General features: G+C 42.7%; 1 protein-coding gene across 3 annotated transcripts in view; it reads right to left on the bottom strand.

The window, feature by feature from the left end:
* MEIS1 (Meis homeobox 1) overlaps positions 1–25,844 on the bottom strand; it is a 207,322-nt gene that overhangs the window by 41,991 nt on the left and 139,487 nt on the right. For all 3 annotated transcript variants that reach the window (XM_032683048.1, XM_032683049.1, XM_032683047.1), the window contains exon 8: positions 9,778–9,923. In XM_032683048.1, coding sequence (XP_032538939.1) covers positions 9,778–9,923 — 146 coding nt within the window. The remainder of the gene's footprint in view (positions 1–9,777; positions 9,924–25,844) is intronic.

Here is a 25,844-nt window from a genome sequence, read left to right as displayed (position 1 = left end):
TCTGGTTTACTGGAGGTTTAGCAGGGAATGTCCCAGGACAGAATTCATTCCATGAATTTCTGGGTATTACACCCACCTAATACAAGGGAGGGACAGTCCTACAAATAAATCAAGTGGGATTTGTAAGCACAATTACTGTTTAACCCAGGACATCCCTTTGAGGTGTGAGGTACCAGCAAGACTCAGGGGCAGAGGGACCGGGAGGACCAGACCCCTGCTAATTATCTGAGTGCTAACAAGGCAGGATTGCAAGCTGCCACCAAGGAACACAAATTGTTTTGAAAATAATTGCAGCCAGTGTACCATCGCTGGTGGAAGTGAACCAGGGGTTACACCACTCTAAGATGACATTTTGTACATCAACAAGTACAAAACCAAAACACGACCATCAGTAATTAAAGCTGTTCCTTTTGTAGCACCAGAGCCAGTAGGTCAGGTACCATTTTACATCAGAAACCAGCCTTGATGGCTGCAGATTTGCCAACATTATTTGCACAGGGAGGAAAAAAAAACATTAGCAGCAGCTGTCTGTGTGCCTCCACATCGAAAATCCTATTCATACAGACAGGTGGAGTAATTTAAAAGCCAATGTGGTGCAATTTTGATGCAAGCAATGCCACTGTTTACTAAAACGCCACCATTACTGCTGTTTATGAAAACATTACTAAAATTGTATTTTATTCATAAGAGTCCTAAGGTTTAGGCTATTACCAGTTTCAGAATTATTCTGACCCCAACCGCAGCTTACAGCTCTCTGGGGTTTACAACCTGCTGCACTGATGGATCCATGCTCAGGTTTCAACAATGAAATCAAGGGTTTATCCTCCTTGCTATTCCCACACAAGCCCAGTGCAGTTCCTGGATCAGCACGAAGTCCGTGGCAAATAAGCAGAGTTCTGGCAATGAATCTATTAACTAGACAGATTATCTAATATGGCATTTACCTTTCCAAAAATATCATTAAGGACCCCAAAAGGCTCTGACTGACGTGAATAAGGATGGTCTGGGAAGAAGAGTTTCACTTCAAAGCTGACTTTAGAGCAATCAACAGAGCAAGCCACCCAAGGCAGAGTCCCACCATTCTCCCTCTGAGTTCAAAGTCCTTGGAAAACATATTCATATCAAGAGCAGCTCCTTGGTTTTACTAATGTGATTCAAATGACCACTTCAGTGCCACTAACATGACTACCTTGCTTTTTGCATCACTGGGACAGAGCACCGCCATGAGAATGAGGTTTTTTTGTGTGAAGGGTTTTTTTTAAAAATACTTCCTTTGGAAGTTTAATGCTGCACAGGTCAGGTTACAAAAGGTCAACCAGTAGCCAAGTAAAGAATATTCATGCTACACCTAAAGTCTGAGAAGTATTTTCTGGGCAGAAGTTTCTGGTTCATAAAGCAAAAGATGAAGTGGTAAGTCTCCTTAGACCTTGCCTTATTAAAATGATGGCCCACCACTGAAGTGAAACGAGCACTCTACTAAATACTCTGGGTCTAAATCAGGCAATGATGCAAAAGGCAAGGTAAATTAGATAACTACATATTAACTTAAACTCTTTTCTGCCTACTTACCTTCTCTCTACACATATATTTAGCACTGCTGTAGCTTACAGGTTGAGAAACTAGAAGTACAATAATGACTCTTATCAATAAGATCAGATTGGTTGGACTTGATCTTAAAGATCTTTTCCCACCTTAATGACTCTATGAATACATTTGTCCCATGAATAATGACTCTATGAATATTGAAAACTGGATTTTCAGCTGAGCATTTTGGGGGAAAGGGCGACATTACCCATGGAAAATTTTAACTTACACCAACAAAAAAAAGTTTCTGTGGGTAATTTTGATGGGCAGACAGTAAACATAAGTAGTCAATATTAAAAATTAGGGCCTCTTGTATATATGCTACAAGTAAAAACATGTAAGCTATAGCAGTGTAGATTCTTTGTAGCTGAAGGTAAATATGGGAAAAGGGAAACAAAACTTTCATAAAATGGGTAAAAGACCAACTTGCTTCTCATGCCTGCCCTGGAACAACAAACAGGCTATATTCACCACAATGTCACTGCTTTGGTTCGTCCAGACAAGGGTTAAGTTCATGCAAACAGATGTAGGATACTCTATGCCAGAGCAAGGGAATGCATCTTACACAACTTGATGTACTACTTCCAAATGTGACCCTATTTGAAAGGCAGCTTATCTTACACCACAGATTAACACATCTCATCAGATATGCGCCCAACTGGTTTGGTGCCTCATATTTTGGCACTTTACCTGATCTGATTAAGTCATTTGCTAGCACACTGGCATGCTGCGAAACTCTTTCAAGAGTTAGATTTCCAGTAAAAAATTAACACTGGCACTTATATACATAAGCATATCTGAGAATCAACATAAGCTCTTTTGTAGTAACTGTGTTAGAGTACAAGCTAAACAAACATCTAATAATGAAGAACCGAGCCCATTAATTTATCCTCATTTCCTGCTCACCCACTGCTTGCCAAGACACTGTTGTTGCCTTTAGTGTACTTCATATTGCAAATTATTTGCCAAAATATTTCCACAGATACTTCCAGATTTACAAATTGGTGGTCAGACTTTTTCCCTTCCCCTCTCTCCCCTTTCCAAAAGTGATACTTGAATTTTGTACTTTTGCTTTGACTGTAGAAAGACAGTGCATCACGTAACACATTGTTGTGCCTTGACTGGAGAAGGCTAATTTCAAAAAGGAAGCTGCACACACAAAATATCACAGCTGCGAATATAAAAAGAAAGGAGAGGGTGGAGAAGAAAGCAAAGCATCTACTGCTGACTTAAAAATTCTTAGTACCGCAAACATTCTTGCTGGTAAACTCATTTCCGAGAATATTTATGCAAACAAAAGGAGTTCTAGTGCAACCAGAGCAAGTGTAATTTAACATCTGAATTAATGTTTATCATGCTTCAACTTTTCAGTATTCCCTCACTTCTACTCAGATGTGAAATTTTGCTAGTGCGTAAATACTAATGTGTTTCAGCAGCTTCCAAATAATTCAAATTCTTTCATGTGCTGGTGGCTTCCACATGGGTAAAACAGTGCCTCCAAACTGGGGGAAACTGGGAAAAAGGTAAGATAGCCCTTTGGGAATAGGCACTCTCTTTAAAATCTACCCCAGGTTGTTGGTTACCTTCTGATTTCAACCAAAATACTTCCCTGGACCACTGCCATTCCCAGGACCAGTGAGGAGCCCGGGATGAGATGTCACACACCACATAGTTTAAGACACAATGGCTGTCTTCAACAGAAATGGGAGTGAACCACAGATATGAAAAAAACCAGATGCTGTAACTACACCACACTTCTGAATGTGAGAAGAGCCTAAGTAAATAACCTGTTTTCCCTTGTCTAAAGCACCCTATATTTTTTCCTTTCTGTTCTAAACCCAAAGGTTTGTAGCACAGCTCAGCGCTGACAACTTAAATCATCTACAAGACAGCCTGAGATCTCAGTGCATGAGACGTGCGCTTTCCAAGAAATCATGAGACTGGAGCGACAGCAGCATTGCCAAGGGTATCTCCCAAAAAAACAATAGGCAAATTTCCCTCATGCTAGAAAATAGACCAATGCTTGGAGGCTGGACAGCAGGTCAAAGCCACACATTTGAGGAATATTAAAGAAATTGCTGAAGATTTTGACAGACACTGTCCTCCATCAAAATCTGTGAGGTCTGAAGGGTTAAGAAGTTAATTTAAACGCAGTTACCAAATCCTGTTTGTACTTCTTTTCTGGAGCTCTCAACTCAATAGACATAGTCTCACAATAATTACCTTCTCCCATTATAACATTTCCCATTTTCTACAATTGCAGATGACTCTCACAGCACCTCCAGCAGCAGAAGGGAGCAGAGGACCCTGCTTGTGGTTACTTGTACCAACCTGCGTTGGATGCTTTTGCTGGATGCTTCCCACTGCCAGGAGCAGGAAGAGCCCTGGCTCCCACCTTCCCAGTCAAGGGAATGGTGGTGCAGGAGTGACCCAAGGCAAGCTAAAAAGCCTGGCTTTTCCCAGGAATTTGGGACAGCTGGCACTAAGAGGTCTTGCAGATGTGGAAGAAAGCTTTTTACAGCCTTGCCCACAATAAAATCAAGTGAAAGAGGAGACTTGCGTATTTGGGATAAAGCGGGGGGACACCCCCCGCCCGTTCTGAGTCCAATACATGGAAATATGACCCCTCTTACGCAGATGAGCTCCAGGAGCCCTCTGGCATTTTGCAGAGCAAGTATCAGTTGGTGCACGATGAAAACGCATTGTAATTTACACTTTTTGGTGGGGGGGGAGGGAGGGGCAAGGGGAGTTATTTTGTTTTTTGCCTCCAAACCTCTCAAGAGTAGGACAAGAAAACCTGGGTTTAGCCAATTATTTTCCTCTTCTTATGTTTTCAGCACGCTAGTTTTGCACACACCTACCCTTTCACTATACTCCTTCCCAAAACCAGACAAGCGCCCCGCATGGGAGTAGGGGCAGAGAGCCAAATTAACGCCATGTTCCTCCCAAGGCAAATTATCAAAATCATGGAGGGATGAGAAAAGACATGAGATCCACTTGTTTTAACTTTAAAAAGTTGCTAGTCAGTAAAATATTCATACATAAAGAAAAGTTATAGAATTAAGAAGTATAATATAATTTTTTTGTCACAATAACATCCTTGAAGCAATGGGGACTATTTTTCTCAGCTAAATTAGGATATAAAGTATCTCCTTCAAATATCTCCTTCCAAAAAATTCTTTTATACAAATAACAGCTTCATCAAATAGTTGCATATTGCTTATTTTCTTGTTTATTAGTATGGTATCAAGCAACTAATAAAGGTTAAAAATCCAGTTATATAATAGAAAAAAATCCTTTCACTTTAAAGTCAACATTTTTCAGCCACATCTTTTACTTTCTGCTCAGTGTCCCATTTCAGTGAGATTTAACCTCTTAAGGAAATTGTTTTAAAAGCAGTTAAAAATAATGATTAAATTATGGGATTTACATGAAAGAAATCCTCGGCCCATTCATTTTTTTTTAAATCATGGCAATTTGTTTTTTAAAAGGTGTTTGAAGTCCTTGAATCTACCTCTTGGCACCATTAAAAAAGAGTAGTTTATAATCCCCTAATGTGCTTAAATAAAGCCTTCAATAGTTTGAATTGTTATTAAACATCTTTTGGGATTATAATTTTATGGGTTTTTTTGCCTGATTAGATGATGAACGTGAAGATCATCAAATACTCATCATATAACAAACCAATTACATCGTATAATCCCCAAAATGAGGTTTGAATATCAACATTTTAAATTAAGCTGGATTTAAAGGATGCAGAGAATTGACAATGAGAAAAAAAAAAACACTTGAAACAACACCCCCCAAACTCCCTTCTTCTAGTTTTGAACAAAAAGGAATTTATACCAATTCCAAATACCAATTTATACCAAAAAACTGGGACAAAAGCATACAATGGGTTGAAGCAGAAACTAATTCTGTTGCCACAATTAAATTTACATATTTAATTGTAAGCAAGATTATTTTTTTCTTCCCCTTCCCTCTCTCCAAGGTTTTCCCTTATTTCACAATTCTTGCTGAGGGTGAGGGTCTCCTCACACTACAGTGAGGAGATCTGCTTGAAAAATGGGGGGAAGAAATGATCCCTGAATATTAAATGATCAAAGAAATAATTTTTTTAAATTGTTTAAAAAGTCTAAAAGGCCCACAAAACATTGTTAGGCTGCAACACACCCCGAAATTATCCTTAGAGTGACTTTCTGAAGGCCAGAGCCAGCACAGAACTGGTTTGCCCCAGTCCCTCCTCCAGCCCCTGCCATGGTATTTGATGTTCATCTGAAGCCACTCCACAAGCCTCTCCTCAATTCTGACTCCCCGTTAACAGTTCAGGGATGTCCTCACCTCTTCAAATTATTAGAAGTTTTTTCTTCTTCTCTTTTTTTCCCCTTTAATCCACATAGTAACCAGGCTGCCTTCTCAAATTTATAGCAAAATCCTAAAAATAGATTTCATAAACCTCCAAATTTACCAGCTGTTGTCACAGTCTACCAGCAAAAATTTCAACAAGCTCCACAACTACATTTTGCCCATCTAAGAGCCAACCTGAGCAGCTCTTCCAACCCACATGCTTAATCAAAATTAAGTCAGAATAGCAAACAGTTAAAAAAACCCCCAAACCTGCACAGTCCTAAGTGTGAGTCTGCTCAGCACTTTTGCAATTGTTTTAGCTGTTGTTGTTCCAAGAGGAAAAAAAAAATAAAAAAGGCAATTTGGATGAATTTATTCCCTATATTGCTTCAGAGCATACTGCCTGCATCTGCAGAGGACAGCGCTTGCCTACCCTTTGGGCATATGTCAACTTAGTTCTGCACATCAGTCAAAACATTTGGGGGGGCTGGAGCCTGACACTGAGTGGGAACTGCTGCCCAAACATTTCAACATCCGGAGAGAAAAAAAAAAAAAAGGATTTCCTCCCAAGTGAGAAACAAGAACTAGGGGACAAACCTTCGGAAATGAAGTCAGTACACAGAGGAAGACTTAATGCTCTTGGAGATGGAATAACTGCATAGAAGGAACTAAACCAACCTATACACTTCTGAAAGATTACATTCGTCCAACATTTATTTTAAGTCTTTCCAACCAGTAATCATTAGTATGACAGACACAGCAATTACTGTCTATTTTGTTTAATTCCATGCTGCTGATGTGTATTAATATTACAATTGTGAGGGGAAAAAAAAACATTTCCTCCTGAAAAGGAGGGCTCACAACTAACACCCCAATTAGGAAGCACCAGTGGTCAGGGGGATGCTGGATTTTGCACTTAACTGCTGCTTATTTTTTCCCTGCCATTTTTCAGGTGGCAAAGTGAAAGCAGGTAAAGCACAGGGGCCTGCCCTGACATATCCCCTGCCTGAATAGAACCACCTCCCTGTCCTTCCTCACCTCCTCCCACTTTAGGGAGGACCTTGTGTTCACCCTACGAAAGACCAAATCCACTGATAAAAAAATAGATGGATGGATAAATAAATAAATAAATGGTGTGGGATCTCTAGCTTCCTCGGAATGATCTCCCTCCTGCAGCAAGGAAACCAGCTGGGGATACCACCATACCACCGTGCAGGGTTTTAAGAGCAGTCATGAAAGCCAAATGCCCTTATAAATGTCTCTCCCCCGGCTACTCCTCAGCTCTGACTGGAGCCATTATTTGGGCCTGAGGTTTTTTTGGGTTTTTTTGCAGAGAGGACAGCACCCCAAGCAGCCTGTACTCACTCTGCATTGCTCTAGCACTAGGAAGAGCCTACAGTGTTCTCCAGAAGTGTTTTAATTTGAGGAAACTGGCCAAGGTCCCACCTAGAGTCTGTCTCAAGGTCCTACCTGAAGAAGATTGGACTGGATAAACCAGTTCTGCTTTACTGAATTGATCAGAGAACCCTGGATCTACCATGCTGCCAGGAAAGGAGAAAGTTGCCCTGCAATAAAAACCACCTGCTTCACCTGGCTGGGCTGGATCTGCACAGGGGATGGTGGATTTTTAAAGCAAGCTTTAGCTCAGTGCTGCAAGGTAGAAAATGCAACAGCTTCATTGCATAGGTTCTGGGGGGAATGGTTCTTCCTGTATTCGCATCTTCCAGAAGAAGAGACCATCTTACAAGCAAATGTTCAGACATTGTCTCCCAGGAGCTGCAAGGAGCCTTTCAGCAAGTTCTACAGGCACTCTCCTCTTCTGCACACTATTACCTCACAGGAGAAGAGTGAAAAGCCACTGGAACCCTACAACTAACCCAGATGAAACAGCGAGGGGGTCCATTCTCTGGTCCTGAGACAGTGGGTGAAACTAGCTGCAGGGTCAGGTCAAGCCCATGGAGTTAAATGCTCAACACAGGGTGGTTCCCGCCACAAGGGTTTTTTGGAGACATCCTGTAGCCTTCTGCCTTCCCAGGAATGGGCTTGGAAGGGGGTAGCTGGTCCAGTCTAAGAGCATGCCGAAGACTGCTCGAGTAGTTTACCAGGATAGACCCTCACATTCCTGTGCTTGGGTCTGGGTGATGTTTTATTTACCAGCACAAACACAGCAACAGGACACTCTCAGGAAAAATATTTATACTACTTAATTTGCAATTCCTCACTGGAAACTAAAGGGACTGACATGCAGCTCAGTGTTCCCTGGTGTGCCTTGTCCTGGCTGCAGAGTTTCCAAGGCATCTCCTCAATCCAAAACCTAAACCAGCTGTGCCAGGCTGGTTGTTGGCACAGTAGCCCTGGACTGTTCGGAGGTGGATGTCCTTTATCTCACATCTACCTGCAGAGAGAAGCCAGGCATCAGCTCACCTTGGGTGAGGACCTCAAAATGGGGAGCTGCCAACACGTAAAGGGACCTCAGCCTTTGGAAGTGATGGCACTGAACGCGCCAGGCAGGGATAAGGAGCGGGCAAAGCTGGGGCACGACGGACATGGAGTCTGCCAGAGAGAGAGATTAACTTGGAGATATCCAAGGCCCCCTCTGGCCTCGGAGGAGTAATGTTCCAACATGAAGGTTCATTCATAGCAACCCAGGACCGCACGGGACAGAATTCCCTGCCTGATCCCCGTGCTGACAAGAGTCATGGCAGGTATCTGGTTTCTTGGCTCAGCTGGGGACGGAGGGGTGATGTGCATGAGAGCTTCCTCCACTTTACAGCTACACTCTTGGCAGAGCTCCCACCAGGGCTGGGCAAGCTGGCCAGCTTCTAGTTTCATCCCGACCCTAACTACAGGCAGAGGAGAGAGTCAACCACTGGAATTAGAGGGAAGAGCCATTCTTCACTACCACCAGCAGACCCTCAGTACCTCTCTCCTGACCCTTGTCCTGGCATAGAAAGGCTGAGACAGAAAACCTGAGGCTGAAAGCTCACATCCCCACAGTGGATAAAAGCATAGTGACAGATCACAATTTGATGAAAAAGGAGAATGGCATTAGAAACACTTTTCTAAATGCTAACATTAGAAGGTGTGGTACACAATATAAAGCTTTGAAAGCAGCTCCAGCATCCAGCTTAACCCCACACACCTGTCCAGAGCTTTGATTTCAAATCCCAGGAATAAAAAAACAAAACCATACAGTAGCTGTGGTAACAGAAATAGCTGCGCATCCCCCCACCACTTTCTAACATTAAATACGGGGGTAACTTACACTCTGGGAATGAGAATGTCTCAAAGAAAAAAATTACACTTTGCTATTAAACCAGATACATTCAGACCTTTCATCATGAAGCTTCTGATGATCTCTGACAAACATCTGAATATGGTCTTTGTTTGCTTTTGGCTTTGTTTTTTAATCTCCCCAATTGTTTTCCGCAGCTCTCCGGAGCACAGAACTGGGGGCCGAATGCTGCTCTGTACTCCAGAGCAGCGATTCCCACATCAGCTGAGTGGAGCTGCAAAGCAGGACAGGTCTGCGGGGTTAAATTCATATAAGCTTTAAGTAGAAATCACATTTCGCAGTGACGTCCTGTTAACAACTGCGTCTCAAACAAACAAACAAAAAATATCTAAAAACAACACGCACACACACACAAAAAACCCCAAACCATCAAAACATACGCTCTGTGCTCTTCCCCTGGCATCTAGCAAATGAGGCAACAACAGCTCTGCCCAGAACAGTTCCTCAGCTGCCTGTCAGCAACATCATACGTATTTTTTGCTTTCTACGACTACTACAACTATGACATTATCCATGTTTTATTGTGCATATGTGATCTAGAGTTCACTTACTGTTAGATGCTGGAACAGCCATGCCCTCATGATATTTGTGGCTACTTTGGGAAAGATGCCACGCTTTTTATGTCGCTTTTTGTCCTTATCTGGATCATCATCATCACCTGTGCTGGGGGAAGCTACACTGTTGTCCAAGCCGTCACCTGTAAATATAGTGAATCAAATTTTGACTTATGCTACCTTTATATACTTCAGCCGAAGCCTGGCTTTGGGTATAAACTGCATGAATATTTAAATGAGGTATAAATTCTTTAACACCGTAATTCACCAGGGGTTGAGGGGATGGGGGAGGGAGGGAGAGACATGGGGAGAGGGAGGGTCTCAGAACTGTGTCGGCCCCATTCTGGTTTATCCTGAAGGACAGTGTGGCCATTTTTGCCATGGTAACCCAAAACAAAAAGTGCTTAAAAATTGTAAAAAACTTGCAAGCATCCAGCTTGCAAAGGTGGAAACGGTGGGTTTTCTTCACCCTAGGTCACTTCCCAAAGATTCATCCCAATCAGCTACTTTGGTCGAGCTGACAATCAGGAAAGTGGTGTTCTGGGATGGGGATCATGACATGTATGAAGCTGGGTGCCTCGTCCCGCTCTGGGATGTGAAAAGCAGGGTGAATGCAGCTCTCTTGCTGCATCATATTCTCTCCACAAATTTGGAAATAACCAGATGACTGGGGCATCACTTATACTAAGTCTTTTACAGATGTCTGACGTCCCCTGACTCTTTGATGGGAGGTGGGCAGCTAACTGGCCTCCCCTCTTCCCAGCCCCAGCCAAAAGAAACTCATAGTGGGATAAGCAAGCACCAATTTGACATACACCATTAGGAATTAACACCCTGCTTTGTGCCAGCGTGCCATATCCATAATAGGTGTCTGCTCCTGTTAAACAATAACTGATCCAGAATGAATTTCCTTAATGCAGAGAAGGTCACAGACAGTTCTCAACACATTACCAACATGTCTAGGGGAGGATGTCACTGCATAGCAGCCACCTTGGGTCTGGGCTGATGGGTTAGTGACCAAAGGAAAACAAAAGTTGCAGTGCCTGGCCAGTTTGCATGCAATTTTTGTTTCAAACCCTGGACACAGTTAATAAACAAGCCCACAGAGCAAGTAAGTCTTTGCATTCACTGCATGTGGACTGAACGGTGTATCCTGGCTTCCAAGGACACTGTATTTGTAGCAACATGGAGTTGTGATGTTATTAGGCAAGTGGTTTTTTACACCCCTGGGCAAGAATGATCAAGAAAGCCATCTGAATTGGGCTGAAAACAAACTATCTCCATTAGGGACAAAAATAAAATATGTTTTTAAAAAAAGGGATGCAGACTGTCAAAATTGTGATTTGTTAAACAGCTTTCAGCACCAAAAAATAAAAGCTATTATTAGTGCTATATTTTTAGCATGTTACTGACCGTGGTAAATTTATAATTGCCCTTATGACTTGGCCTGTGTCTTTAATGAAATGGTAACCTTGTGTAGTTACAGAAACAAACAAGATTTTTATGAAGAAATTAGATATCCGACAAATTCTTTGAAAGTCCAGCATGTAAAAAAGGGCTTTTATACAGAGAAGCAATTCACCATATAAAATAATAATTCATAAAAGAAACATGAGCAAAGGAAACAACTCAACAGCATTTAAAATTCCACAGGCTAATCCACTTTCTGTCTGCGAGAGGCAAACAAGGAAAAGAAAAGTATTACGCATTCATTGATTAAAAATGAAAAGCTTCTAACCTAATGACACTGCCTTTCACCACCTCTCTGCCATCGTCCACCCACCCTCTCCCCCCACCCCATTTTTTTAAAAATACACTCATTTCAAACCCCCTTCAGATTAATTTAGCAGGCATTGCCTCATGCCTGACGGGAGGAGGACTCATTGATAATTTATGGAAATATCTACTATAATCCAAGGGAGATGACTTTTTTTCCAGCTTTGTGCATCAATAGATAATCAAGGCCTTCAAGCAGCCTTAGCTTCCCATTACCTCGGGCAAGAGAATTCCTGAAAGCATGCCTCCAGGGCACCTGAATTATATCCTCCATTAGGGGAGGAAAAGCTTTCTGCATTCCACCTATAACACTCCCCAGAACCTTTCCTGTTTATTTCTGCTGTATGAAAGCAGAAGCATTAGGAACAGGATTTTTTAAGTGAAGACTTATGTAGATACAATGGAGAAACCTTTCAAGCGCGAGCCAGATCACCTCCTTCAATCCCGGGCAGTGACCTATCCCAAATAAAAGGTTTCTGTTACATCATTAGCTCAAGCCAAAAACAGCCTTGGCTTAATGCACAGTTTGTTCTTCCTACTGTTTTTAGGCAAATACTGCTACTTTACTCCCATCTGGGAGGGAAATTACACTGCTGGGCTGTAATCTAAGACAAGATTTTCATTGGAAGCAAATGCTTTCAATCCAGTGTAAATACTGGTGTATGTTCAGAAAAGCCTAAAACAATAAACCCTGGCCTCGACCGACACAAGTTAGAGAAAGTGAAAAGCAGGGAGAGAATAAGAGAGCGCCCAGCTATCCTTGGAGCAAATGCTTCGGTAGACTTCTGTAAATTGTTTAACCTCTTCCACTTTTTTTAAATGGAAAATTGATCCCGTAAAGACTGAAACCACAGAGAGAACTCTAAATGGTCAATTGTGGATTTTAGTATTTCCATCTACTTTGCAACTCGATACACTCACCTCTGTGAGGTCTCCAGAGATTCCCCCCCGCCCTTTCTTTCCCCCCCCCCCCCCTTTTCCTCCTTTTAAAGATTACTAAACAAACTTGAAGCACCACTGACCAGCCACACGGTAGCAGCTACGAACTGCATTTGTAAAATGTCGGTGGCGACTCTGTTCCTGAAGTTGACTTCTCCTGCTGCCAAATGAAGGCGAACTGAAAAGGTGGAAATAATCATAGAAATGATGCTAGTCCATAAACAAGCTTACAGCCTCATTAGTATAGCGGGAGGCTCCGCTGGGTGATTTATGCTTGTTTTGCTGATGCCATGAGGAAATGCCATAGGGCAACTTTAGCCAGCTGCTAATGGTTTCTGACAGCTTCTTAGCAACTAGTGCAAGCAACGCCGTGGCGTTTGCTAGTGACAGAAACCGAAAATGTCATATTATCTGCCCATGTGTCACGAAGTCCGTGTGGCAATTAACTAGCAGGCCAGTGACTGAGGGGCCACAGGCTCTTCAGAATGGCCCATGGCTATTTGGGGTCAAAGCGGGCGCACTGCTTGCCTTTACGCTGCACATATGCATGTGTGTATGTGCCGGCCCCACCGTGCTCCCTCCGCCCCGCTCGCCAAGGAGTTTGGTCCATGCGGATCCTTTGTCCACGGAGAAACTCCATCCCCGCTTTCTCTTTAGGCATGGAGTGACATTATCAGAGGAATTGCAAGTAATCTGTCTTGATATGATGGTTGGAAATGGCACTTTAATTGGCAATACCTGATTCCCTGGTTTTGAGTGCTGGATCTGAAGGTGCTAGCTGTTTTTCTGCTCGCTCGCAAATTAGTCTAAAAGGATTTAAGATCACTGAAGCAGACTCGTTTCCTGTCAAATTGCTGGGAGCGCAGCAACTCTGCACAGCAACTAGACACTGTTTTTAAAAAAAAAAAAAAAAAAAAAAAAACCAACAAAAAACCCGGAGCCTGTAAGGAGCAGAAGGAGAGCCCGGGCTCCGCACGCCTGCTCCCTGGCGAGCAAGATCAGGCGCTATATGTCAAACTGTCAAACCTTTCAGCGTGGCCGTTTGCCCTTTCAAATAATATTTAAGAATTGTTTTTACACAATTTTTTATAGGCCATGGTCTAGTGAAAGAGGCCAACCAACAAAGAAAGGAATTTGTACTACAATTCGTCCGTGCACGATTCCTTGCCAGACCTGGGCCAGTCCCCATGGAGCGAGGCAGGTGACCTGTGGCAGCTCCCTGGCTGTTGGGGAGCTCCGATTTCAAACGCCCTCGACTCCGGCGTCCCAGAGTTGCCTATTTAAGCACACCCAGGCATTTAGGCCTTGCTATCTTGTTCCTTTCAAGAAAGGATAAAGCAGCATTTATCGTATTCAGCCCTGCTGAATGGGTCAGGCCGGCCGTGCCAGCAGGGGCTCTTCTCACTGCGTCCCCCTCTCCACTGTCATTGCCTCTTACGACTTCCCTTCCCCTCCCACTCCCCCAAAAATCAGAGGCAGAAGCAGCAAAGGGCAACCAAGTTTACAGCAGCCCCTCGAGTGGGTAACACTCTCTTTGTCCTGGGTGATGTGTTATGAACCTTTGTTGGCAAAATAGGTGCTTCTGGAGAGCAACTTGGCACAGGCACTCGCTTTCGGCAGCCATGGCTGTGGCAGGAGTTTGCTGGTGATTCAAAGCCTCCTCCCTCACTCTCACACCAAACCCAAATTAAATGTCATCCCCCTGCGACACTGGAAAGACACACAGCGTGGCACAGATGGGCAACTTTCAGCCACTCCAGCTCCCAAATACACCCTCAGACCTCAACCATAGGAAATGCCCAGACATGACATAAATATTCCCAATCCCAAGTCATGGAGGTTTCCAAAAGGCTGAAAATTCAGACATCCTAAAAATCCCAACCCTTTGCTTGACTACAAAATCCATGCCTTTGCATGTAACTCTTTTGACTAAGGTCCTTACATAATTTTAAGTGACCAGAAATCTCAGCAGCAAAGTGCCAAATACAGCTTTACTACAAGTACCTTCACCAGACTCAACAGGTTATTTCTCCCTGCATGTAGCCCTGTCCTGGTATCAAATCTGCATTTGGAGGAAAAGCATTTTTTATATCAAAGAAAAACAGACTATTCTAAAAAGCCTGCTTCCCACACCTCTGCCAGGAGATCTGAGAGAGGTTTTGGAGTCCACTGCTCAATTTGCTGAGAGGGGGTAAGAGGAGGGCACTAGACCTTTGCTGAGGTCTACCAAACAATAAGATGAACAACACCTTCTAGCTTTTGCAGTCCAGTTCTAGATAGGCATCTAAATCCACTGCTTTAAAGAGTTCACCGAAGGGAAAGATGTGCACTAAAAGCCCTAGGAAAGGCCTGGAGCAACTTTTAAGTGGACTGACTAAATCAGAGTCCTCTAGAAGCTCCCTATGTTGAACTTATTTGTATGCATTCAAATCTCTCCTGTTAAAAGCAGCTTCTGCATCCTAGAAAAACTTCACAGTTTGCATTTACTTTTGCATTTCATGAGCTAATATAAATTAAATATGCACCTTGTTTGGACAAAAACTATTGACTTCTGCCACAACTAGACTTGCAATGCATTTGATGTTAGGAACTGAAACACTAAACATGTATGATTTCTTTTTAATTCTACCATAAATTTTTTCCAAGCATTTAGATACAAGTTCCTCAAATTCCTGCTTCTGCTAGTATGAGAAATTCTAAATTATCTAAGCCAAATATTTAACTGTTCACTCTCCAGCCACAGATCTGTTGTTTCCTTTCTCTTTTAACTACTCCCAGAACCAAAGTCTCTTTAGTAACCTTTCCAGGTAGCTGGAAAGGAAGATTCATTAATAACTTTAAGCAGCAAAATGTATTAGAAATTTTAAGTGGCAAAATAACGTTCCTTAACCTTTCTTCAATGTTGTATACCAGTTTAGAGTAACGACTATAATTTCCACAGATTTACCTATTTATGTTTTACAGAAACAAAACTCCAGTTTGCTGGATACCCACACAATCCACCATGACGACTTTTTGCAGAACAAAACCAGGATTACGTGTGAAATTTTCCTATAAGGTACAAAATTATGAATTCTCAAAAAGCAGGTCTAGGGATACAATAAGCTTTTCTGTAAAGCAATTGAGAGGGAATCTGCTACAAACCACAGTTCACAGGAAATAGAACAAGGATCGTCATTTCAGACCACCAGCACTGAATGGACTTGGGCAATCAAAGAAGAATGTGGAAATTTTTTTTCATATGTATATTTTTTTTTTAAATTTGTTTCTGACACAACCATCTCCAGCTTGGCATAGGAATGTGGTGAGCCGAAGTCACACCCAAATGACTCTGATGTGAGTCAGGGCAGCTATTATTCATGTCCACAAGTACAGAAGGACGAGTTCACTACTCAGAAATGATCATTCCTCCTCAGAGCAAGGTGGGGAAGGAGGTAAGCTGAGCAGCACAAGGGCTGAGTGCTCAGGTATGCCACGAGAGAGCTGGAAGGCACCGGCACAGTCTGGGGTGCATGCCCAGCTGCTAAACCAAGCTGCACCTCTTCAGTCAGGAGAAACAGAAGTCTAGACATTAAAAGGCCCTTAAGTTTAGAAGATTTCCCCAAACCACATTATTTTAAAATTCAAACATGCATGCACGTATATACTGCATATGTAACATTAACCCACTGACTGCTCTCAACCTGCCAGTGCCCAAGCAAGGCACACAAGTTGAGAACGGGACTCCCACCAAAAACGTACTTCAGAAAGCATAAAGTAACTGTGTAATTTCCTTAGAAAAAAAAACATTTTCTGTTGTTTTGGATCCATGGTTAGTCAGACATGATAGAAGCACCCACTCCTGGAGTTCCTGAGGTCAATGGCAACCACCTCAGCACACTGAATGGCCTACAGAACAGCCCCAAAAATGACTTACAACTATGTTGTAAGTCTGCTTGTGAATTTGAAATGTGGTGTTGATGAGGGATCATTTTTTTTTCATATTCCTTTAGGAGAAAGCCTTCTCAAATATACTTAATAAAAAGTTAATGAGGAACAACAAGGATGAAAATGAGCATTAGCAAGGAACAAATACCATGTGTCTGGGTTTGCACACATCTCCTAAGGAGATGCAGTACATGTTTCATGTAAGGATTCAGACCATGACATAAACAGTAGGAGGTTGTCAGTCACAGATAGTATCCATATTTACAAGATACTAAAGGACACAGTTGCAAAAATATCCTACAAAAATATTCATAGATAGAGTAACATGGACAAGCATGCACTCTGGCATTTGACAAACTTTCAAAGTTTTTTCTTGAATCATTGTACTTTGTTCCTCAGAGACAGGAGCACCTTTCTCTAGTAACTCGACCCTCCTTTTTGACTTGAATTCCCTTCAGGCAAGCAAAGAACAAATTAGCTGTCTATGCACAGAGTAAAAACAGCATTGATAAATAGTGGGGGGAAAACCCACAAATTTTAGTCATTTTCATTTCTTTGGCAGCTTTTTACAGCTGAAGTGAAGGAAACCTCTTCCCCTGCACAAAGTAGCACTTTTAATGGGTTCAGAAAACTCTGCTACTATGGGTAAGTTGTGAGGCATTTCTGGAGCTGTGCATCTACACACAGAATGAAACACGGAGAAGAAAGCAATTCATTGTATGGGAAGCAAACAACTTTCTGCTGCCAACATCAAAAGTTTACTTTGAGCAGTTGGAAGCAAATAGCCTACAGAAAAGTATCTGGTTAAACAGAAAAACATCCTGCTTTAACCAAGAAAGGTAAAAAGCTTAAACAGTTGAGGGTTTTTTTCCCCTAACCTAAAAGCCACCATGAAGAACCTACCACTTCTTGGGAAAAATTCTTTTTCAGTCATCCTCTCATTTTGTTCAAATACAGGTCTTTGTTATGAAACCTATTATCTTCAATCTCATCAGGAGTGCTGGACCTACCAGCTAAAGGTCTCCCCAGTTGCATTCTCCATGAAAAGCCCATGGGATATGACTGAGACTTACTCCCTTGTAAAGCAGGAGCACTAGAAGAAACAGGAGCACAGGACTGCTCTGCCATGGGGGAAATATGCCCAACTAATACCCCAAACGGCCACAAGGTCAACTTCTGTAAATCTCTATAGCTCCTTAACAACAGGCTCTATCTTTGTGTTTATCCAGCTTCTAAGACACTTGACTCTTGGACTGATCACAAGCAGCTATAAGAGGCTCAAAGCAAAGATCAGAGGCATATTACGTATAAACTAAGGGACGCATTATCTGTAGAAATAGTTTATTATGTGCAGCATTTAAGAAGGCTTCCTTCCCTAAACACAGCTAAATTGCCCTGGGCCCCACCTACACGCCTGCTCCAGAGGAGAAGATGACGCAGATTTCAAGTTTTACCACAGAAAACATGTGCCAGATCCTTGACACTGTCCAAACCATTCAAAATTAGGTTTCTTCTATTGAAAAAAGTTTTTAAAAAAATAATTGTTGGGCAAGACAAACCGAAATACTTGGGATTGTTGAACTTAACTAAAGCATTTTTTGGGGGGAGGGGGGCAATTCAAGAGCAGTCAGTGCTGGTCCAAGCTCCAGTGTGCACTGCAGGAACTATAGTTCAGACATTGCTTGCCCCAAATCCTCTTTTGCACAGCTGGATCCCCAGTGTCACAGGACTCATATAACCATAATGAATAGGAGAGACTTAGTCTAGCTGCAGCTCAAACAAGTCAGGATTCACAACCTACCAAACCCACATGAGATATTTCCAACTGGAACTAGCCATGTGGTTTGTGTCAAGTGAAAAAGTTCTTGCGGCTATGCAAACCCATTCACCCATTTTAAAGTAGCGTCGAACCCAAGAAATTTTTATTTTCCCTGTCCCCAGTCCATCAGTTACATCTGACAATAAAAACCAAGACAGAATTGAAAGAAAACTAACATTGAACTTCACTATGGCTGCATCACATACTCTATTTCCCCACATACACCTGTCACTTTGCAACTGCAAAAGGCAGAACTAAAAGGGATAAGAATAAAATGCCCCCATCTTATCTACCTTTCCTCTTTTGACAGTAACAATACCTCCACCACCATTGCTGAACACCACCCATCATCTTATACATGTGAACACAGCAAGAGTTGGATCCAAAACACTCATGCTTCTCTTTACTAAGCAAATATGAGAAACATTTGCAGTCATGAACTGAATGGATGGTATTTGGACTGCCCCACGAATTTCTGCCCCTCATCCTGCCCTAGTGCTGTCTGGGTTGCTCAGAAGCAGCCTGCTTCCCCCCACCAAAAGACAAACTCTTACCATGCATGTAATCAACTCAGGAAAAAAACCCTGAATTACAACATATGCATCCCCCTGTCAGACCTTTCAAGGGAAGGGCATAGAAAAAAATTAATGTTTTTCTTGTGCTCTCCCCACACTTCCCTGCTGCCCAGCACCCTAAATCCACTGCTCTTGTTCCTCCAGCAAAAGCCAGTCACTCTGGACTGTTTGTAACAATAGTGGGAGGCTTCTCCTTAGGAAGGAGGACCAGAAGCCAAAAGGAGTAGATTTGACAGAGCCAAGCTCACACAAAATTTTCTTCCACTTGACTGTCCCTCTCCCAACACAAAAGGCAAATCTGGTCTGATGAGGTGGCACTTAAGAAAGACCACAATAGGAAAAAACAATGCAAGCAGGCACACTGCTGTCACTCACACAGTTACTCCTTCCCCTCGCACAGCTCCTGCTGCCCTCTGCTCTTCCCAGATTCCCCAGCTTTATAGGCTAAGTGGGATCAGGCCATGACCACCGTGGTGATCAGGCCACTAACTCTTCTTGTGCTACAAATACTTTCCCCCCCAAAAGAGGAACCAACTTTCTCACTTCTGCTGATATCCTTTGGGTATGGGGGGGTGGGGTGGCACTGAGGGGCAGGTTGGGGTACAGTCCCTGCACATCTGGTGTGAACCCAACCCCTACAGCAGGGGAAAACTCTAACAGGGATTGAAGAGCCCTTTGGAGAAATAACAGCGATGGGGAGGGGGCCTTGACCTTGCTCCTTGTGGTCCAGCACTGGCCACCAGGTTCAGCACCAAAGCTGAGGTCCCTGCCTAGGGGCACGCAGGCAGTGACAGTCCTTCCAGACACTTCAGTCCTACTCAGTTAGCACATCCCCTTCAGCTCCAGCTTAATGTATTCATGCCACTGCTATGTTTTGGTTTCCTACAACTTTCTATCACAGCTTCTGGTGTTTTGATGTTTGATTAACAGTGCAGTTACAGTTTAGGGTGTGGGTTTTTTTCCAAATTAAAACAAACAAATCGAAATGCAAATCATCCAGGAACAAACAGATGTCAGAATCCAAAACAGGCAAGGAAGGTGAAAGAAAAGTCAGATCAATGCTGGACACTTAAAATTTCCCCTGAATAACACCCACAAGTGTATGTGTGCCTTATTTTTACCTCTTTAATCTTCCATCGCTACATATTCCTAGATATCGCCTACCTAGAATTACTTTGAATAGGTAAAATGATGGGAGGAAAGGGACAAACTTCAAAATTTGATTATTATTTATCTCACTTCATCTAGTGGTACCAAAGTTCCAACTGCAAGAGGGATGAAGGATGGGAAGGAATTAACTCAGCCATTTCCAGCTCATCTCTCTTTGACTCCATTCCTTCACAATAAGAGTGTTTAACCAAAATCTCACAGAAACCTCAAAGCCCAGTTGGGTCACAGCAAAAAGTCATCCAGTGTCTTAAAAAAAAAACAAAATGCATACATCCTTCAAAAATCAAGCCAAAATTATTTCTGTTGTTTCTTTTTCAATTCACAATATTTGCCATTATCTCTAAGAGCAATAGCAGTAGAAATGTGTAGAAAGCAAAGACTGACTGCTTTCAGTAATTTGATGTACTTTAAATGACATGAATGAGTAACCAAGGAAGCTAAAGAAAACCTCAGGTTCTGGCAGGCTGAAACCACAGACATCAGCTTCCCTGTGGCAGGTATACACTATGTGGAAGAATAACCTTGCTTTTCTGATGAAACAACCTCATCCTTGTTGAATGGGCTGAGGACCTTGTCTCACCCTTTCCACCCACTGCTAATGGAAGAGGACTCTCCCCTGCCCAGCTCACCACTCAGTCTGTCTCCTCCTGAGGCAGCCTCCAAGTGCCTACCAAATCACCAGCTTCACCTTCAAAACTGCCAAATATCCTGTTGTTCAGATGGTACCCTTTCATTTGAGGTTAACAAGGAATATATTTCTGCTGTGTACCCCATCTTTTTCACCTCAGCTTTCAAGATGTGCTTCTCAACTGATGTGCAAGGACACACCACACACACACAGACAATGCTGCAGCAGGTCAAACACCAGCAATGTCCCCGTGTCCTTCCTGTGCCTGCAGATATCAGGGAAGGCTGTATAGGCATTGGTTGCCACATAAAGGAAAAGACAGACTTTTCTAAGCATCCTGTAAATGCCAGGGAAAGAGAAGAATGGAAAGGAAGTGAAAGAGCAACCTGGAAAGGAGAACGGAAAAGCAGGAGACCTTGGCTCAAAGGAGAAAGTTGACCACAGTCTTAGCCCTGCCTTCATCTATAGAAAATGTTTGCTCTTATTAATCTTGGAAAAAATGTGGTGCATGAACTAAGTCAGCCCCTGGGCAGATTTAACTTGGGTGACCTGAACTTACTCTGCAGATCACCATAGGTCTCTCTGACCTTGGCAGTGACACAAGGATCATATTTTCTCATGGATGAATTACTCTGGAATAATTCTGCCAATGTATTAGGCATAAATAGCCTTTTATTTCGGACTGGGCAATTACGTTCTCTATTTCTGCCTCTCACCTTCCCAAACAAAATCTATTTATTGGGATAAGGAAAACTCCACCCTTCATTAAGGTCTGGGTACACATCTTGAAGGCCAGACAGAAGCTTGGCTGCTTCATGCTCATGGCAATGTGTTTTCAGACATTGCCTTCAGCAAGATGTATTTTGGAGTTAACTGGTCAGATTTGTTGCTTATGATTGAAGTGGTCAGCCTGCACATCTGCAGATGAATATACAAATGCCTTCGGACACAAAGGAGGAGGTATATACAGGTCGACAGTGGGAATGTTCAGCTTTAATCACCAAAACAGAAACCACAATCCTCAACATATATCTACAAGCAAGTGAAGAGCAGCTCCACAAAAATCAGCCAAGTTGCACTGAGATAAGCAAAAAAAAAAACCCCAAAATCCACATCTCGGCCTTGTGGAAAATTGACCAATTTGGAAGGAACAGGTAAACAGTGTGTTCTTGGACAAGAGTCAGCACAGTTTGGATGATGTAGACCTTTCCGTTCAAGAGTTGCTCTGGTTTTTGCATCTGGTCACTTGAGGTCACACCACAGAGCTCTGAGGCTCTGCAGAAGCTCTGCAGGCTTCCTCCCCATGACGGAGGTGGCTAAAGTGGCTCTTAAAATCTGTTGTTATTCTGATGCCACCTGAGTCTTAATTGCTGAAGAAATGGGGACTAAAACCACAGAAAGGGCTTTCTGGCACTGGCTAAGGAAGTATCAATTTTTGAGGTCACAAAAACATCCTTTAAAAATATGAATCAGAGTGGTTCTTTCATGCTGCAACTTGATAAAGTCAGGCAAAACATTAGCAGCCTATTTTTATAAAGGTCAGGACAGTTTTGTAATACATATATTAGAGACACGCTCAGATGTGCATAAAAAAAGGAAAGAAAATACTTGCAAACCTGTATTCAAATTATCCTGAGACAATCAAATAAATCCTCATAAACACTAGTTCCCGTTTCCACTCTGAATGAGTCTCTTCTAATAAACTCATTTCACGTTGAGCAAACACAATTTTCCAACTGTTTGTGAACTCCTTGCTTCCTCCATACACAACTTTTGCTGTACAGTTGATCTCTTAGAACCTGCAGGCAAGCGTCTCCATATTGAGGCAGAAAAGCAAGTCTCTAGTCACAGACCTGCACTCTTTCCCATCACAATTCTGAAGCAACACTCACTGATGCCAAAAGAGGTGATTCTCTTGAGACCAGAAAAGGCTTTCACAAATACTTGCCAATTTTCTGAACAGTCACCAATGCCAGCCTCTGAACCATTGCTAATCGTGCTGCTGGTTTCTATGCAAAGCAACTCTGAGTTTTGTCATTTTAACTGCCTGACCAGCTGCACCTGCAATTTGTGGCTGAGGCAGATGAGAAGGGAAGACAGAGATTTTCATCTATAATCATGGGGTGAAACTCAAAGTTCAGCTAAAAAGCATTCTTATCTATACCTAACAGTTTTTATGAAAAAGACTTTGACATAAGCACCATATTTGCAATTAATATGATCTCAGCAGTGACCTAAACAAGGGAATACCGACCTAGAGAGGGCAACTGCCTGTAGGACCATGTGGAAGCTATGGCTATCCCTTATGCTAACCCTTCACCAGCACAGAAAACTTCCTGCATATTTAAGGTTGCACATGAACCTCATGCAAGAGCATGGAAGGAGAGGCTGAAGACAGCAGGTGCTGTACACGTCCACTCAAAGATGACACGAGTTGTAAATAAGGAGGTCAAAGTCTCAAAGCACTCAACAAACATGCTGGAAAGCCCAACTTTCCAAGGCGCTGAAGGGATCTGTGCTGGTTACAGCTCCTGCAGGGCAAGCAGAACAGCTCACGAGAAAGCTTCTGCCGGGACATCCCTGGAAACACCTCAGTCAGCTCCCTTCCCTGGGTTTACCCTGGAGAGCCATCCCTCAAGATCCTAGATAAGGCACGCTGACAAGGTGCTGAATGAAAGCCCACACTGCTGCTGCCAGTAACCCGCCCTCCCTCCGTGCCTGCAAACCTCCAGCACCATCCCTAGGCTTTGTACTCACAGCCTCCCAAGGAAGTAAGCCCTGAATTTCAAGTTTCTGGGGCACAAGGGGGTCACAGCACACAATCCAGAGATACTTTTCAGGACAGCATCCAAAGCAGACTTCAAAATGGAAATAAGAGTTCAATATTCTGCATAAAAATTATTAACCCGTCACCCCTCTACCTCATCTGCTAGAGATGATTCCTACAAATATGATGAAAAAAATTAAGTGGACAAATGAACCTTTTTGAATGCGTATTAGTACACTTCAATGAGCCAAGGCACATCTTTTTAGTTTGGAGTAGAAATAGGTTTAGCTCTGGTTTTACATTTAGAAAAAGATAAGGATGGTGCATGGAGAGAAGTCCCGAGTGCTGCAGTGCCAGCTGCCAAAAGACCTCATGCCCAAACAGCACAACAAAACTAAGTACGGCCATTCCTACCACCTCAAGTCAGCAACAGGTTTTGTTTCAAGGCTTTCTCTCATGGAGCTTTTCATCTCATGCAAGACCTCAAAGCTGTTTAGTTGGAAGCTGAGCAAAGCAATGCTACCAAGTTCCACAAGCCCCATCCATCAGATTTTATATTTAAGTCCTGAGCTCCCAGTGTCGTGTGAAAACCCTCAACCAAAACCTCGTAAGCACTAATGAAGCAAGCAACATCCTGATGGCAGGGAACGCTGGAAACCTGGCTTCTTGGCAGCTGTGCAAGGGAATACAGACAATGCCTGCCCTAAATAATATTTTTTAAAATATCATATACATATGTCTTTTTCTATAGATGCCAATATTTTTGAACACTTATTACCCTTACAGGTCTGCAAATACAACAAGTGTCATGAGATGCTCAAGCCAGTGTGCTCAGGAGCTGCAGAGGACACAGCCTCACCTACACATACAATGCCCAGGCCCACTCCTTTAATCTTCACCAGTATAAACCCCTTTATTCTGCTTCTCAACGCAGAGCAAACATTTCCTTTCCAAAGGAATGGCAAGTTTTAGAACAGATTCATGCCTACTCTAAGCATTTAAGTCAGACTGCCCAGCTAAGCGTCTGAGCGAGGCCATTAGTCCTCCCCAAGTCCCTTCACAGTCAATGGAGAGAAAGAGAAACTCTCTGGAGGGAAATTCAGGATTGAGAAGACTACAAGATTATGAACACTATTAGCTTTGAATACTGCACAGAACAGTAAAAACTTACAAGCAGTGAGGCTACTGCAAGGAAACTATGGCTAATGAAGGCTGAATATGCCCATCTCTGTTTCTAAACAAGATCTGGACTTCAGGGCTCTTTCTAAAATTACTCAGAATGGAAAGGCTGAATTTAGCTCCCATCCATCACCTTATCACAAGGATACAACCTCGTGCTTCCTGCCACTGAGAATCTGGGAAAATGCAAAATTCTACTTCTTATCACCAAATCATAATTAATTTCTTCTTCCTACTTTGTCTTACTTGAGGAAAAGAAGAAAAAAAAAAAAGAAAAAAAGAAAAGCCTTCCTTGATAGATAGCTAAATTTATGTCTTACCAAACTGAATGCAAGAAACAGGAAGCTTTTACTTGGAAACTGGAATTTCAAGCACCCAGTGGCAAACAATGAAGCAGAGAGATAAAGATGCAATGGTAATGGTGGGAGACAGACCTGCCAAGCTTCCTGCCCACGCTGACTCAAGAGCATGTGTCCTACCATGATACGGACCGGCCACACCGCTTGCTTTTATTTTGGTAATTGGTATTTGTTCCTGTGAAAACCCCTATAAAAACAAGTCAGAAGACCAGACAATAGTAGACCCGCCATCTCTTATAGCCAGATCTTTTACTTAACGCTTTAGCAAAAGATGTAATCAGCAGATCTTTGTCCATTTATACAATTCTCTCTGCTGCAACGAGGATTGTATTACACTCTCCAGCACCCGTCAGATCAGAGCATCCAGTCTTCCCCATCACTTCAAGAGATTGATCTGATATTTGAAAGCACATTTGCTATTATCTACTTCAGCCTTTTGGAAATGACATTACACAGATACGGGGGGCAGGCAAATATTGTCGCTCTTTTATTATTCCCGACGTTCCCTCGCTTGTAATATCTGAGAAGTTCCCAGGTCAATGGGATTACTTTATCTTCCTCCCCCCGTCCTTTATCTCCTCCCTCACCCCACAGGTATCCATGTCCAAATGGGACACTTCAGTGGGGGGTTTGCTTGACCCAGGTCACTCGAAGGTCAAGCTTTTCACCACTTGCTAATGCAAAGCTTCCCCCAAGCCCTACTAACCCCGGGGGGTCCAGGGCACCCCCTCCCCATGCACCCCTCTCCTGGCTACAGGGCCAGATGGAGAAGGCAAATGCTCCTCAGTGAAGTTACAGAAGCAAAATCCTCCCCATATGGAAAGTGGAATATGTTTTGAGTTTTTAAATAAACAAAGCAAAAGGAGAAGCTCCTGAAAAAATCAGCTCAGCAGAGACTTTATTCCTGTACTAAACTTGAAGGATG

This window comes from Chiroxiphia lanceolata, chromosome 3 (genome assembly GCF_009829145.1).
Source record: "Chiroxiphia lanceolata isolate bChiLan1 chromosome 3, bChiLan1.pri, whole genome shotgun sequence".
Taxonomy (NCBI): Eukaryota; Metazoa; Chordata; class Aves; order Passeriformes; family Pipridae; genus Chiroxiphia; species Chiroxiphia lanceolata.
Note: the sequence above shows the minus strand (reverse complement) of the source record. Positions and strands in the feature narration are given on the sequence as shown.